At 48.6% G+C, this 15,175-nt stretch overlaps 2 protein-coding genes across 4 annotated transcripts in view; both read left to right on the top strand.

The window, feature by feature from the left end:
• LOC135205693 (protein sel-1 homolog 1-like) overlaps window positions 1-15,175 on the top strand; it is a 337,811-nt gene that overhangs the window by 150,593 nt on the left and 172,043 nt on the right. The gene's annotated exons all lie outside the window — the stretch shown is intronic.
• LOC135205689 (tubulin-specific chaperone D-like) overlaps window positions 1-15,175 on the top strand; it is a 99,286-nt gene that overhangs the window by 19,425 nt on the left and 64,686 nt on the right. For 2 of the 3 annotated variants that reach the window (XM_064236608.1, XM_064236606.1), the window contains exons 2-3: window positions 2,594-2,822; window positions 3,460-3,630. In XM_064236608.1, the coding sequence (XP_064092678.1) occupies window positions 2,613-2,822; window positions 3,460-3,630 (381 nt within the window). In that variant the 5' untranslated portion in view covers window positions 2,594-2,612. Of the gene's footprint in view, window positions 1-2,293; window positions 2,374-2,593; window positions 2,823-3,459; window positions 3,631-15,175 lie in introns of those variants that run through there. The other variant, XM_064236607.1, reaches the window with a different exon arrangement.

Genomic DNA, 15,175 nt, shown 5'->3' with positions numbered 1-15,175 from the left:
CGAGGACATTGCCCATGAGGACAGATCTACTCAAACAGCCCCACTTCGAGAGATACCACGGAAACCTCCCCGCTCGAGTCTGACTGCATTCAGACTATCAAAAAGTTGGTCAGAGCGAGGGGTTTTTCTAGACCGGTTGCAAAAGCAATCGCCAATGGCCGAGAAAGAGCTTCCACGCTTGGAGTCTATCAATCGAAGTGGGCTTCGTTTAGGAGCTAGTGCAGAAGAACACGCATTTCCTCTACCACGACCTCTGTGAGCCAAATAGCGGACTTTTTGCTCTACTTGAGAAACGACCTAAAGCTTGCAGTCTCAACAATCAAAGGCTACAGAAGTATGTTATCTGTTAGTCTTTAGACATAGAGGAATTGATTTGGCAAATAATAAGGATATCCACGATCTTTAAGGTCTTTCGAGACTATAAAGATTCCTCAACCTAAGTTACCATCATGGAATTTGGATGTAGTACTTAAATTCCTAATGTCAAATCGGTTTGAACCCCTTCAGAATGCCTCATTAAGGGATCTTACTAAGAAAACTATTTCCTAACGACTCTGGCGACGGCGAAGAGGGTTAGTGAAATTCAAGCCTTTAGCAAGCATATTGGTTTTAGGGGACATAATGCTGTTTGCTCATTAAGTCCTACGTTTCTAGCGAAAAATGAAAATCCGTCTAACCCTTGGCCCAAAAGTTTTGAGATTAAGGGTATGGCGGAAATCATTGGACACGAACCAGAGAGAGTCCTGTGCCCTGTCAGGGCTCTCAAGATTTATTTACAAAGAACGAAGGAATGTCGAGGTCCTTCTAACAACTTATGTTTTCGGTCAGAAGACCAGATTTACCGATGTCGAAGAATGCTCTGGCATTCTTCTTGAGAGACACCATTAGACAGGCGCATTCATCTTGCGAAGACAGTGATGTTAAGCTGTTGAAAGTGAATGCCCATGAAGTGAGAGCTATATCTACCTCGGTAGCTTTCCAAAAGAACATGGCACTCAATGACATTCTGAGTGCCACCTTTTGGCGCAGCAACTCGGTGTTCGCTTCACACTACCTGCGGGATGTGAAGACAACATACGAGAACTGCTATGCGCTTGGACCATACGTTGCAGCAGACACTTTGTTTGGGGCTGGAAGTAGCACTCATCCTACCCTGTATGGAAATGGGTAGGTGAGTTTTTATGGATTGTTTTATGGTTGTAAGGTCGTCCGCCTGAGCCTGACTTCCTTTCCTTTAGTAGGCCTAAGTGATGTGGGAATGAAAATTGTTAGGCTGGTCAGGTGGTGAATTTTTACTTCGTTGCCCTCATAGTATGGTCAAAATGGTCTAGTCACATTGTGGTCACGCTCCCGTTGACAGATCATCTAGAACTCACCAGCTATATAGGTCACTACCTTTCTGGAGACTCTAGTAAAGCAGTAGAAGACTTGGGTGACAGTAATCACGAAGTCAGCTATGCTAACAGGTAAGGAACCAAGATGTTATTCATCTGCATGTAATATGTTTCCAAAATCCTTTTCTGTCTCTCCCTACCTCCAAAGGTGGGATTCAGCTATATATATATCTGCTGGGTAAGTTTCATGAACAAAATGATATTGTTAAGATACAACAAAGTTTGTTCATACTTACCTGGCAGATATATATAATCAAAGTACCCACCCACCTCCCCGCAGGAGACAGTGGGAATAGAAAATCTGAATAGAAAATGGGAATGGTTCCTGACACCCGCCTCCCAGCGGCGGGAATGGGTACTAACCACCTGGCCGACCACTGCGTGTGCCGGGAGTTTTGAAATTCTGTCGGACTTCGGAGAAATACAGCTATATATATATCTGCCAGGTAAGTATGAACAAACTTTATTGTATCTTAACAATATCATTTTAACTTCACAAAGATGTGCTTAAGTCCTTCATTACATGTCTTGTGCAACCCATCAAAGTTTCCAGACAGATGGTATTTTTTCAAACTCAGGCTATGCCAGTGTTACATGTTTTGGTGAAGCTCCAAATGTAATTCACAAAGATTATATTGTAATTTTTAGTCTGAAGAGTATGCTACTCTACAATATTTTTTCAGATTTATACAGCTTAGGCTATACAAAATGGAGAGGTACTTGTCATGCATTAGTGATTATATTAAAGCTCTTTGGATGAACGTACTTTCCTTTTGAAGTCAGGAGTTATTGGAATGAACAGGAAGTTTTTATGTTATTTGCTAGGAATACAATGTATTTTTAAGTTAATGTATTAAGTAAAGTATGTGCATTCCATTCCATGCCTTTATACAGGATAAGATCCTTGCATATATGAATGTTGAGTTCTTCTGCCTCGGATTTAAACACAGGATCGGGACATCATGGTATCAGTCCTGAAGTAGGTCCAAAGGTGTAAAAGCCACAGTAATATATTTTGCACATCATCAGTGATCTCATGCAATATTTTTGAGTTGCTAGATTAAAAATGTCAAGAATACAGTTATGATGATTACAGTTTTGTATTCAAGTGCAAGTTGCATATGCCTAATATGTATGCACAACTTTATTATGCAAAGAGCCGTGTACAGTATTTTAAGCCGTGGAAACTATTGTTTCAGTATATTCAAGAAAAGTGCGATGGCGCATGACGATGATATTGACGTGGCCGAAGGCAAAGACGACATGGCCAGAATAGATGATGACGTGGGGATATCTTGTACCCTCGACATGTTCCGCGAGTACGAAGAGGTGAAACAAATGCTGACATCTATTGAGCAAGCAGTTGAGACTGACCTGGGTGCAGAGAAAGCTTTTGAAGATCTCACTAAAATTTTGGACTCATATCAGGTGAGTATATTAATATTGATGGTATTCACAACAAAAATCAGGACATTACTTTTCAAGGTCGGATGCAGTATGCTTTCTTATTAGTAAAACATTGTAGATAAAAGAAAGAAGAGTATATTTCTCTTTGAGACTTTGGATCTTTTACCTAGTAGTTATGGCAACATGAGTTGTCTGTAATCTACTTTGTTAGTCATTAGTCATGTAGCCATCATTGTTCATTTCCCTTACCTTATATATTAGGGCTTTTAATTTAAAGGTACCTAATTCATATGGTTTTAAGATATGCTGGCTTTGTATCGCATAATATATATTTGTGAGTTTTCAAATTTTGTGTTTTATCAAGTTGAGTTCCTGAACTCAAGTTGGTATAAATAGGTAATTTCAGTTTGTAGTTTACTCTTTGTTTTTTGTAGCTGCATCCCAGGCACTCCAGGAGCAAAGGAAGAAATGGTAACGGTGGACATATGAAAAATGTCTCAGAATATGGTTGAGCAACTGCAGTACAGTGCAGTAGTGTTTATTGGCTACTTTTATGAAATGCCTTTTTCACAGTGTATTGTTTTTAAAGGCTTTATCTGTTTCCATTGTAGATTTTTTTTTCTCCAAAATCTGACACCTACATGTATTTATTTTCTAGGAACAACCCCATTTGTTGGATCCCTACCTAGAACAAATGCTAACCGAGCTGATAAAGATTTCCAGCGCCCCAGATGCACCAAGCAAGGTTACCTCACAAGCGTTTAAGTATCTCTGGTTGATAATTAAAGTTCGAGGTTACAAGAATGTCTCACGGAAGCTCCCTCATGAGGTGAGTTACCATTAATATATATATATATATATATATATATATATATATATATCGCTAAAACATGAAGTTGTTCCGATACGTAATACAAACCCTCGGTCCTTTAACAATAGGAAGGTAACTAGCGGCAGCTGGGACGGTCGTAAGCTTCGAACAAGGGGAGAACGGTAGTTAACTGCTTGTCCGATCGTGCGCGCGCGCCCATGCGCGCCCGAGAGGTGAAGAATCACTTTTGCTTTCGGCCGCGGGTGTGAAGAACGTGTTCGTCATCGTTCTCTGCCCGCTTCATCGTCGTATGCTTTGTTTATATTGTGTTTTCTACTAATGGTTTGTTTGACTTGAAAATGAAACTGTAAGTACACTGTTTTCATTTTCATTACTTAATTATGAATCAACATGGAGCTATCGCCGTAGAGACGGCGATTTCCGCTCTTTTCATGAATTGAACCCTTGAATTATGTCTCGGTGCCGAGGGCAGGCGCACTCGCGCAGAGTCATGTATTTGGGCGAAAGTGTGTAATTGAAAGATGCAAGTACTCTTTTTCATTATATTTTTGCCCTGTGCGTTCGTTGCCGAGAGCTTGATTGCGCTCGGCACGAACCTCTTATTTTGTATGAATAGAATGCAATGAAAGTGGATTCGCAATGCAGTTTTCTTTTCATTTTCATTTATTAATTGCATCAAATTTAATTTTGGATCAATTTCCGCTCTTACCCGGGAATTAATCCTTACGATTTATTGCTGTGAAAGTGAAAATAGCAAGTGAAGTATTGTTCATTTTCATATATATTTATGATAGCATCATATTATTATGGATCAAGTTTCCTCTCTTACCCGGGAATTGATCTTTCCCCCTTTAAGTTCTATGAAGTGAATCGCAAGTGCAGTATTCTGTTTCATTTTCATATTACTTTTCACTGCTGTGCGGGGGTAGGGGAAGCGAAGGTCTGCCAGGAAGTCGTCGGAAAGCTCTCCCGCGACTCCCTTGGTATCCGATTCTTCGTCTTCTTTCCTGCCCCCCCGCTCAGCTTCCTCGTATTTTGTTTTTGGGGTCTTCCTTCCGTTCGGGGTGGGGCATGTCTCCCCCCTCGTGCGTGAGGGAACCCCTCTTACTAATCTGTCTGTGCTACCGCAGGTGCTACATCCGTGGGAGACGACCTTGGACAGGTATGGGCCACTGCGGCTGCAGGGCGTGCCTAGCATCCACGATCTACTGCAGCGTCTAGCGAGGTCTGGGGCGGTGACCTTGGAGTGGTCTCCACTACAACCTTCACGGCCGCTTATGCCTGCTTCCCCCCGCTGGTCTACACTCCCCATGCTGTGTCGGTGACGCCGTCTGCCGCTTCTAGGGCCGGTCGCCGCCGTACCGAGGAGGGGTATGCCGCCGCCGCCTGTGTTTTCTTCGTGTTGCCTGCCCCAGACTTCCGCTGTTCCAGCAGCTCGCCCCTGGACCGGCCGCCAGTACCAGGTTCCCGCTGGCTGCCGATGATTCTACGAGGCGATGGCTGGGCCTGCCGTACCTGTCTCTGATGTGGTTCCCGCTACTGGCTTGGCTGTCCCTTCTGTGTTTACCGCTGCCGCTGTTCCTGCCGCTCCTGAGCTGGTTGCTGTTCCTGTCGCTCCTGGTTCCTGCGCCTGTCCAGGCTGGTCCTGCCCATGGTGTGTCTTCCCCAGTCCCAGGTCCTTCCGGACAGGTGCAGTCGGGCCGTGTTGCTTCGGCAATAGGCCCGACTCCGGCCTGGATGGAGGACCTGACGACTGTCCTGCGTGAGCTGACGAAGAAGAGGAAGGTGTCATCTTCGTCTTCGTCTGTTGCTGCCTCTATTCCTTCGACTTCTAAGGCCCATAAGCCGAAGAAGAAGAAGGCTGCCTCCCCCCCCTAAGAAGTCTCCTTCGGGAACTTCTAAGGGCCCGTCCCACCGCGGTGGGACGGGGGGTCCTTATGCTGGTCCTCCTGCTCCTTTGGGAGCGGGGCCCGTCTCCCCTTCCGTAAGGAAGAGATAGACGGGGACAGAGGAGTATCGGTTAGCTCTGGTACTTCCTCGCCTGGTGCTAGCGGCGATGCCGCTACGCCAGGTTCCGGCTCGGTCCTCTCGTTCGCGGGAGATCCCGAGTGTACGCTCTCCCTCGGGAGACCGTGCAGCCAAAGTTTCGGCGCCAGAGTTCGCTCGGCGCCAAGACCACGGCACGGAGCAGAAGGCTGGCGAGAACGCTCAGGTGGACTCTCGCCAGGCCAGCGGCCGCTCTCGCAGCGACCAGCTGGTAACCGGGTTTTGGTATATTCCCCTAAGAAGACTCCTTCGGGAACTTTCGAAGGGCTCGTCACACTCCGGTGTGACGGGGGGGTTCTTCTGCTGGTCCTCCTGTTCCTTCGGGAACGGGGCCCGTCTCCCCTTCTGAGAAGAAGAAGAAGACGGGGACCAAGGGTGTGCTGGCTACCGCTGGTACACCCTCGCCTGGTCTTGGCAGCTCTGCTGCAAGCCAGGTACGGATCGGTTTCTCTCCCCCTTGTTCTGTCGCGAGAAGAAGTCCGTGTGTACGGTCTCTTCGGCAGTGACCGGCAGCCAAGTTAAGACGCCTGAGTTCGCTCAGCGTCATGACCGAGGCACGGAGCAGAAGACTGTCGAGAGCCGCTCAGGTGACTCTCGCCAGGCCAGCGGCCGCTCTCGCAGCGACCAGCCGGTACCTCGGTTTGTGGACGTGCCGGTCTCTGACCGGCCACGGGTTGAGGCTGAAGGGGTCCCCCAGGTCCCCTCGACCGACGGTACCAGCCTCGGCTGGTACCAGCGGTTTGACGTGCCGCGTGGACGCTCACCGCCCCGGTCTCACCGCGAAAGTGAGCTCTGCAGGTCACCTGACCGCCGCTCCCACAGGGACCGGGCGGATACGGTGACCAGCAGCAGCTCGTCTGACCGCGGGACCGGGGTCGACGTGCTCAGTCGAGCCGCTCGCCACAGGTGAGCGGCACGGCCAGGCCTGCAGATCGATCCCCACCGCGGGTTGGTTGGTGATCGGCTGCAGCCCCCCACGTACGCTGGTCCTGCCAGCGAGCGGGGGGGGGAGCGTCAGGTCTGTCTCTCCACTACCTTCAACTTCCTCGGGCTACACCGGGAAGAGCGAGGTAGCTAGGAGTGATCGTGAGAGGTGCGCCGCTCACGATCCCTTCACGACGCCGCACGTGCCACGTATGGTCTTAGGACCAACCAGGACGTAGCGCAAGTGATTGGAGGCGACAGTCAGAGGGGGGAGGGGGGTAGGTAGCGTCAGTTCTGTCTCTCCGATACCTTCAACTTCCTCGGCATACGCCAGGAAGAGCGAGGTATATAGGAGTGATCGAGAGAGATGCGCCGCTCACGATCCCGTCACGACGCCGCACGTGCCAGGTATGGTCTTAGGACCAACCAGGACGTACGCGCAAGTGATTGGAGGCAACTGTCGGGGATCTGTTGCTGGTCCTTCTGCTGAAGGAGGAGGGTCCTGGGAGCTGCTCTTGTTGGAGGGACTGGATGGTCCTACTCCTCAAGACGCGGTGAAAACTTACCGCGAATTCAGAGTAACTTTGCCCAGGTTATTGCACTGATTCGTCAGCACAACGACCTGGGGGAAAGATCGCCGCTCCCACCAGCAGAGCCCATGTCTCTGCTCGAGTCGTTTTGGGGCCCGAGAGGGAACCCAAACGACGGTGGGTTTGCCGCGGATCGGAAGCTTGCCGATCCTGTCTTGAACCAGAGTCTCTCGTCTCCGGACAAGAAGGCTCTCTCAGTTCTGGCCGGTCGATCAAGCTACTTCCACCTCCTCTACTGCGACAGCGGCGTTTCTACGTGTCTTCGGACACCGTATTTAAATACTCCTTCGGTCCTCCTGAGAGGTTTCGACCTCGACGAGGACTGGAATGAGTCGGAGGACGGTATCGGCTCTCTCCTGTCAGGTGTCGATCAGCCCCACCCAGACGACGTTCACAGTGGTAGCAGACCCTTACCTACAGTGAGAGTTCGTAACTTTCCTCGGGGAAAAAAAACGTTTTCTCCTGACGATACGTTTTCCCAGACTCTGAGAGGCCATCGCCGCAAGGCGATGGCTGCTCCTACTCTTCTCCAACTGCTAGTTCCAATGGGAAGGCGAGCGAGGTATCCAATTCCTCCCCCATTCCCTTCTCTCCTTCCGGATACGAGGGAAAGGGGAGGGATCCTACAGAGATTTCTCTGATTAGGATTCCACGTTGGGCACTGCGCTACCGGGGGGACCTTTCGGGTCCTACCTGACGTAAGCCCCGGTCGTTGAGGAGGGATCCTGCCCCATTCTCGATTTCTACGGGAATCGAGAGGACGAATTCGGTGGGGGTTTCGCAGACTGCTTAGAATTCTACGGAATTTCTAGCGCATTCAGAGTGTTAGAGTTTCTTACGATCCCCAAACACTTAGGCGAGACCACGGTCCAAAGTGAGCGAGACGAGAATCCCCGATATGTTACACGATAATCGGGAACCTCGCCTATGCTCGAATTCCTGGAATTTCTAGCATTAGGAAGAAGACTGCTGCTGAAAGAAGACTATCTCACAGTAGGCGACCAACCTGGAATAGAGAAGAACGGACGGGAATATCCAGTTTGGCTTGAACTATCGTCTTAGTATTCTGTTCACCATTGAAGCTTTCCTTCGAGGAAGACTTCTTCACTCTCTTTGATAGAGACCGAAGGTGGTCGATCTCCAATCCTTATTTTGTTTTCTTGAAGGAAAGAATTTAGGATGGAGATCGTTGTTCAGAATCCTACAAATATACTACGTATATTAACCTCGCGACATGATTCTGCTAAGCAGTTGAATGGTACCGAGGGGTAGGCGCATATCCTGGTTATTCTACGGATGGCGACTTAGACGAAAAGTATTCTAATTGAACTGCAACTCGGGTTGCCTGCAACCTCCCAGGAGTTTCCAGTTTCAATTTTATATACTTATGGTGTCACAACAACACCATTTAAGCTTTTATATTTACCGAAATTCGTTTCGCATAAATATAATTGCTCGAGCATATCTTTTTATGCTCGGTGGTTCTAGCCGAACGCATTCCTTCGTGGAAAGGATTACTTGGCAACTCAGGATGACGAGTCAGCGACAGCTACTGCGTATTGAATTGCCCGAGGCATTTCAGTACCAGCTGCCGCTTTGAGATGGACGGTTGGTTAAGTCTTTCTCACCTGCTTTGATTGAATACCAACCGTATCTCTGCCCAACAATCACGGACTTAAGTCTCTGATTAACGGGGATTCTCGCATACATGAATGACCATCTACTGCTGTGACGCTAGTATTCATTGTCTTCGGTATTGCGAGAATTTTAAACAGAGATATCTTTTCGACTCTCATCTTTCTGTTTACCGCACGGTAACAGAATTCTGTAATAGTCCTCCTTGCTGTCATCGTATATCGATAATGCGAATGATTTTTGCGGAATCTGAGTTTGTCCTCAAAATATCTTGTATTCGGAGGTGTGCAATTGTTCAATGTTCACCCCGGATTAGCAGATGTATTGAAAGACATCGCCTACTCCCACACCTGCCAGCTCTACTTCCAAACGTTCAGCCCATGAGAAGCAGTTCTTCAGGCGGCTCTCCCCTGTGTTTCATTACTGAAGAACGCCCCGCTTTCATTGCACAACGGACAGCAATGAAATGGCGGTTAGCGTTTTCAGTCATTTATAAGCACAGGTTTAGAATCTTGAGATTCTTCTCTCGATTCAGCTAGAAGACGTAGGTTGCATTCATTGCCTACCTTCGTCTTCAACGTCACATAGTGTTGTTTCTCCTTAAGCTGAGATTCAACGTCTATGAGATTTTCTTGCCATCAGGGACCTCGGTCTTTTGAAGGCAATTGACTTTCGCCTTTTAAGCTTATGCATTAAGAGAATCATCGCCGCGCCGTCCGGCATCGGTGACTAACAAATATTTTATTTGTTTAGTCTCTCAGCATAACTCTTTAAAGGGCGAAGGTCACGTGACTTACCCGGATGCTTGGACAACTTGCCTCTACTGATTCCGAACCAGTCAGTCGGCAGCTGTCAGAGCGCCCGAGTCAGTTACGAACTATGCTGTGGACTTAGTTCGGTTGTTCCAGAGCAATCATTACTTGCGTCTTAATAGCTTGTCAGTATGAGTACTGTACTAACCAAAGTCGAGAAGAGGGATAGGTCATATGACTATCCCCTTCTTTTCGTCTTAGGTAACTGCATGACTTCTCTCGAGAAGTCAGCACAAAGGGATGGGGATTTGTGACGCTCGATTTCGTACCGATCTTCGTAGCGAAGACTCAGACCCTTCGGTAACTGACGATTGGTTCGAGTCCTTCACAATACCCTCCCTAATGGACTTCACCGCCTCCGATACGAAGGCTATGCTGCTTTGTCCTGTGAAGGCGCGACGGAGCTGTCTGAAGAAACTCGACACCCAGGATGAGTGTGGACGCCTCTTCATCATTCTCTCGCGTTCCGCAAGAACTTCTCCGTGGCGCAGGTAATGAAGGCAGGCGCCTGGTCCAACCGGACCGCATGCACCTCCTTCTACCTTCGGGATATTGCCCACAGTTCCTTGGATCTTTTTCCTTGGGAACCGTGGTGGTTGCTCAACACGTTGTGTAGTTAACCCAGACCCTCGCAGGCTGAACAGCATCGAGTCCTGGTGTGACCGTAAGAATGGATGAGGAATGAGAGTGTGACTGGCTCCTCCTCCAATCTTTTTTCTTCCCTCTAACCTCTGGGTAGAGGGACACGGTCGTCACCCTGCTGGGTAAGGACGAGATGCAGGTGAGCTACTCAATAGAGCACCATCCTATCCCTTTCAGTAGGAGGGATAGGAGTAATATCCACCACTTCCTCCAACAAGGGGGAGGAAGTGGATGCCAATTTGAGACAAACCCATCATTTTATGATTGTCTCTTGCAAACAGGAACAAGTTCTTGCTTGCTGGTACGAAGAGGAGAAGAATACGCTTGCCTCTCTCTTAGTACTTGGCCCAGAGGTCTGACCATTAATCCTGCGGTGCACACCCCGATCAATCGGACAGAGGTTTGGATCCCTCCCTTGCTCTTACGACCAGGGAGGCACTCCAGGGTTGGACGAACACCAGTCTGTTCACCAAAAAGACTCAGATTCCTCCCACCAAGAAGTGAGTCTTCCTATTGTTAAAGGACCGAGGGTTTGTATTACGTATCGGAACAAATGACAATTTGTCGAAAATTGCATTTTTCCTAACTATACAAACCTGAGGTCCTTTACATATAGTCCCACCTCATGCCACCCCTCACTCTACAACTTTTGCATGGGCCTAAAGCAAAAGTGATTCTTCACCTCTCGGGCGCGCGCACGATCGGACAAGCAGTTAACTACCGTTCTCCCCTTGTTCGAAGCTTACGACCGTCCCAGCTGCCGCTAGTTACCTTCCTATTGTTAAAGGACCTCAGGTTTGTATAGTTAGGAAAAATGCAATTTTCGACAAATTGTCATTTCACATTTTAGGTATAGGTTTTCATAGAGGATCCTAAAAAGGACAAAATAATTATATTTTTTTTAATCAGCTTTTTCCTCAATCTTCACCTTACTGTCTCATTCATATTTCGACTTTTGGATTTTCCTCTTGGATGTCAGATGGTGTCAGCATGACAGATCCATGCACAAACAGTTTTGCATGAAAATTATATTTCATACAATGAACTTACCTGTCAGATATATACTTAGCTAAGACTCCGTCGTCCCCGACAGAAATTCAAATTTCGCGCCACTCGCTACCGGTAGGTCAGGTGATCTACCTGCCTGCCCTGGGCGGCAGGACTAGGAACCATTCCTGTTTTCTATCATATTTTCTCTGTCGCCGGTGGTATCAACATTGTTGTTACTACCTCCTGACTGGAATTCGCTTTTCAAGACTTTTTGATCATCTATATTGGATTTCTTGGTGACGTACTGGATCGTTGTTTTGGCATTTGCTACTGTGGACTGGATTTGGACTTGCTTTTGATTTTTCTGATAGAATGTCTGATTCAAGTGTTAGTGTGAGAGTGTGTGTGAATGTAGGCTGCAAGGTGAGGATACGAAGGCTTCGGTTGATCCTCACACTGTATGTCGTAAGTGTAGGGGGTTTGACTGTTCTTTAGCTAAACCCCACCTGTATTGAGTGTGAAAAAGATTGAATTGCTAATGAAATAGGAAGGACCTCTAACTTCGTTACTTGGAAAGAAGTTAGAGAGGGATAGAATTAGACGGGCTGCACAAAAGGGTGTGAGTACAAGGCCTATTGAGCCTTTTTCTGAGTCTAACTCTCCTATTATTAATGTTTTTGATTCTCCCTATGTATCTGAACCCTCACAGGCTTTGCATTCGGATTCGGCTTCTGAAATCGCCAATCTGAAGGCTACTCTTCGTAAGATGAAGACAAAAAATGGCGGCCATGCAAGGTAGGGAAGTGATAGTGAATTACTTAGTGAAGTGAGTGTTCCCAGTGTGTGGAGGGGGCGTCTGACCGTCCCTGCGATGCTCCCAGGCCTAGACCTCTTCCAAACTCACATACCCAGAGGAGAAGGAAAGTCGAAAATCGTACGGAGGTTGTGGGGAATCCCCAACGGTCCCGGCGTCCCCTTCGCAGGTTCTGTTTCGCTACAGTCTGTTCAGGACCGCTTTAATAGAAGCGTCCTACGAGATTGTTTCTCGTCGTCCGGTTCTCCTTCACCTAAACGAGGGTGGAAGGACTCGGATCTTTCTAGGCCACTGAAAAGGCACTGGAAAGAACGCGCGTTAGACTCGAGCCCGGAGCGCTTCTCGGAGGAAGCCCCCTCTTCTATCAAGAAGGCTAAGCTGGTCTCGACGCCTCCTCGATCGGTAGTTGAGGATCGCACTCCTTTGAGTTCTCCTGCTTCTTCTATTGAAGAGGACGCTGGTGTGGCCTCCAAGAGGATATTGCTAGCGGTACAAGAACAGTTAGCCTCTTTGATTGGAGTTCTTTCGAGGGATCCCCCTCGCAAGAAGGATGCTAGACTTCCTATTAAGAAGTCTCGTCTTCTTTCGCCTGCCAGACGTGAAGCGTCCTTCAGGCATGAAGAGCCTTACGAGCGTGAGACGTCTTCCAAGCGCGAAGATTCTTTCAGGCGTCAGGAGCTATCCGAGCGAGTTGCTCTAGATAAGGATACGCTCAGGCGCGAGGCGCCAGCCAGGCGAGAGGATCAGCAACGCGCGAGGAATCAGCCAACGCGAGGAATCAGCTCAAGCGCGAGGACAATGCAGCCCAAGCGCGAGGCGGCCACGCCAGGCGCGAGGAGTCAGCCAAGCGCGAGGCGCCAGCCAGGCGCGCGGAGTCAGCCAAGCGCGAGACGCCTGCCAGGCACGAGGAGTCAGCTATGCGTGAGGTCTCCAGAAAACAAGCGCGAGGCGTCAGCCAGGCGCGAGATGCCAGCCAAGCAACAAGCTCCAGCCAAGCGAGAAGCAACAGCCAAGCGCGAGGCGCCAGCCAAGCGCGAAGAGCTTTCCAGGCAAGTGAGAAGTCAAGCAGACGCGAGATTACTAGTAGACTTGAGAGAGAATCTGTTCACTCTATGAGTCCCTCTCCTAGTAGGAGTTTGTGGCCAGTAGAAGAGAGAAACTTGGTGAAGATCCTCTCATTTTTCAAGCCGATTCTCCGCACGGTGTGGAAGTAGATTCGGAAGACGAGGTTAACGGTAGAGAAGGCTTCTCTAACTATAGAGTTCTGACGGACCTTCTTTTGCAGGAGTATGGAGATTCGTTGACTCCTGCGGCTCCCTCTTCGCCTCGATCACTGTTTTCGAGTGCGATCGTACCGAAGTCTTCGTCGGTGTTGAAGATTGAGACCTACGATCTCTATGAAGAGAGCTCTACAGTCTCTTGACAAATGGACGTTTTGTCGAAGAAGGATCTGGGCAGAACCACCTTCTGTATGCCTCCAGCCATACTTTCTGGTAAAAGAGGTTTCTGGTACCGAACTGGGAGAACATGGGCCTTCTCTCCCAGCGTCGGCTGAAGCGGACTTTTCAACCTTGGTTGATTCATCGCGGAGACACGCTTTGAATGGAGCTCGTGTGACTTGGGCGATTTCTGAGACTGATCTCTCCTCAAGGGCCTCTTCCATATTTTGGAAGTGTTTAATTTCCTAGACTGGTCCCTTGGGGTGATGTCTAAGAAGGCTCATGACTCGGAAGGTCTAGACCCCGAAGTCATTCTTAGTATTCTGTCATGTATTGACAAGGCAGTACAAGACGGATCGGGAGAAATCTCCTCTCTCTTTGGAGCGGTACTCCTTAAGAAGAGGAGTATTTTTAGTGCCTTCTTAACCAAGGCGGTTTCTCCTCACAGAGAGCAGCCCTGGTTTTCGCTCCCATGTCAGACTTCTTGTTTCCTTCTCAGTTAGTGAAGGACATTTCTCGCTCACTGACTGAGAAGCGGACAAAGGATCTTCTCCTTCACACTGCAAGGAGAGAACCCCTAGTTGCGGTTGCAAGAAAGGACCGCGTCTACGGTTCAGCCCTTTCGAGGAGGCCCTCCCTCCAGAGCTCCCTCTAAGAGAAGAGGTCCTGAGAGGAGAGGTAAAGCTTCTTCCCGTCCCTTTAAGAAAGGGAAGTGAGACAGACAACCTCCAAACACCAGTGGGTGCCAGGCTTCTCGAATTTGCAGACGCCTGTCATTCATAAACTCGGACGCCTCTTCGATGTCCATATCCAAGGCAGGAGGGTATCTTATCCCCTTCCAGGACAGTCCTCCCCTAACGACTATTCCGCGGGAACTGTCAGCCAGATACAGGGACCCTATGCTGAGGGATACTCTTCGTCTGATGGTGAATCAAATGTGGGACAAACGAGCTATAGAATTAGTTCTGGAGCAAAACTCTCCGGGGTTTTACAATCGGCTTTTTCTGGTTGCGAAAGCCTCGGGGGGCTGGAGACCAGTACTAGATGTCAGCGCTCTGAACAAGTTCGTTCTAAAGGAGAAGTTCTCTATGGAGACTTCGCCTCAGTCCTTGCGGCTTTACGTCAAGGAGATTGGATGGTGTCGCTGGATCTCCAGGACGCTTATTTTCATGTCCCGATTCACCCTTCTTCGAAGAAGTACTCCGTTTCATGACGGGGGGGAAGGATCTTTATTCAGTTCAGGGCCTTGTGTTTTCGGCCTGTCCACAGCTCCTAAGGTCTTCACAAACCTGATGAAGAATGTGGCGAGGTTTCTTCACCTCAAAGGCGTCAACATCTCTCTATATCTGGACGATTGGCTCATCAGGGCCAGAACAGAGAGACAGTGTTTGGAGGACCTTTCTTTGACCCTAGCCTGATAAAGGCGTTGGGACTGCTCGTGAAACCTCGAGAAGTCACAACTGATCCCCAGACAGAACTTGGTCTATCTGGGGATTCAGATGGATTCTCGGGGTTTTCGAGTATTTCCTTCGCGAAGAGAGAATCGTGAGAGGCTTGAAGAAAGTCTCTCTCTTCTTAGGGAAAGAACAAACTTCGGCGAGGGAATGGTTAAGCCTTCTAGGGACCCTTTCCTCGCATCGAAACAGTTCT

The sequence above is a fragment of the Macrobrachium nipponense genome, chromosome 24 (genome assembly GCF_015104395.2).
Source record: "Macrobrachium nipponense isolate FS-2020 chromosome 24, ASM1510439v2, whole genome shotgun sequence".
NCBI classification, from domain to species: Eukaryota; Metazoa; Arthropoda; class Malacostraca; order Decapoda; family Palaemonidae; genus Macrobrachium; species Macrobrachium nipponense.
The sequence above is the reverse complement of the archived record's forward strand: the minus strand, read 5'-3'. Positions and strand labels throughout refer to the sequence as shown.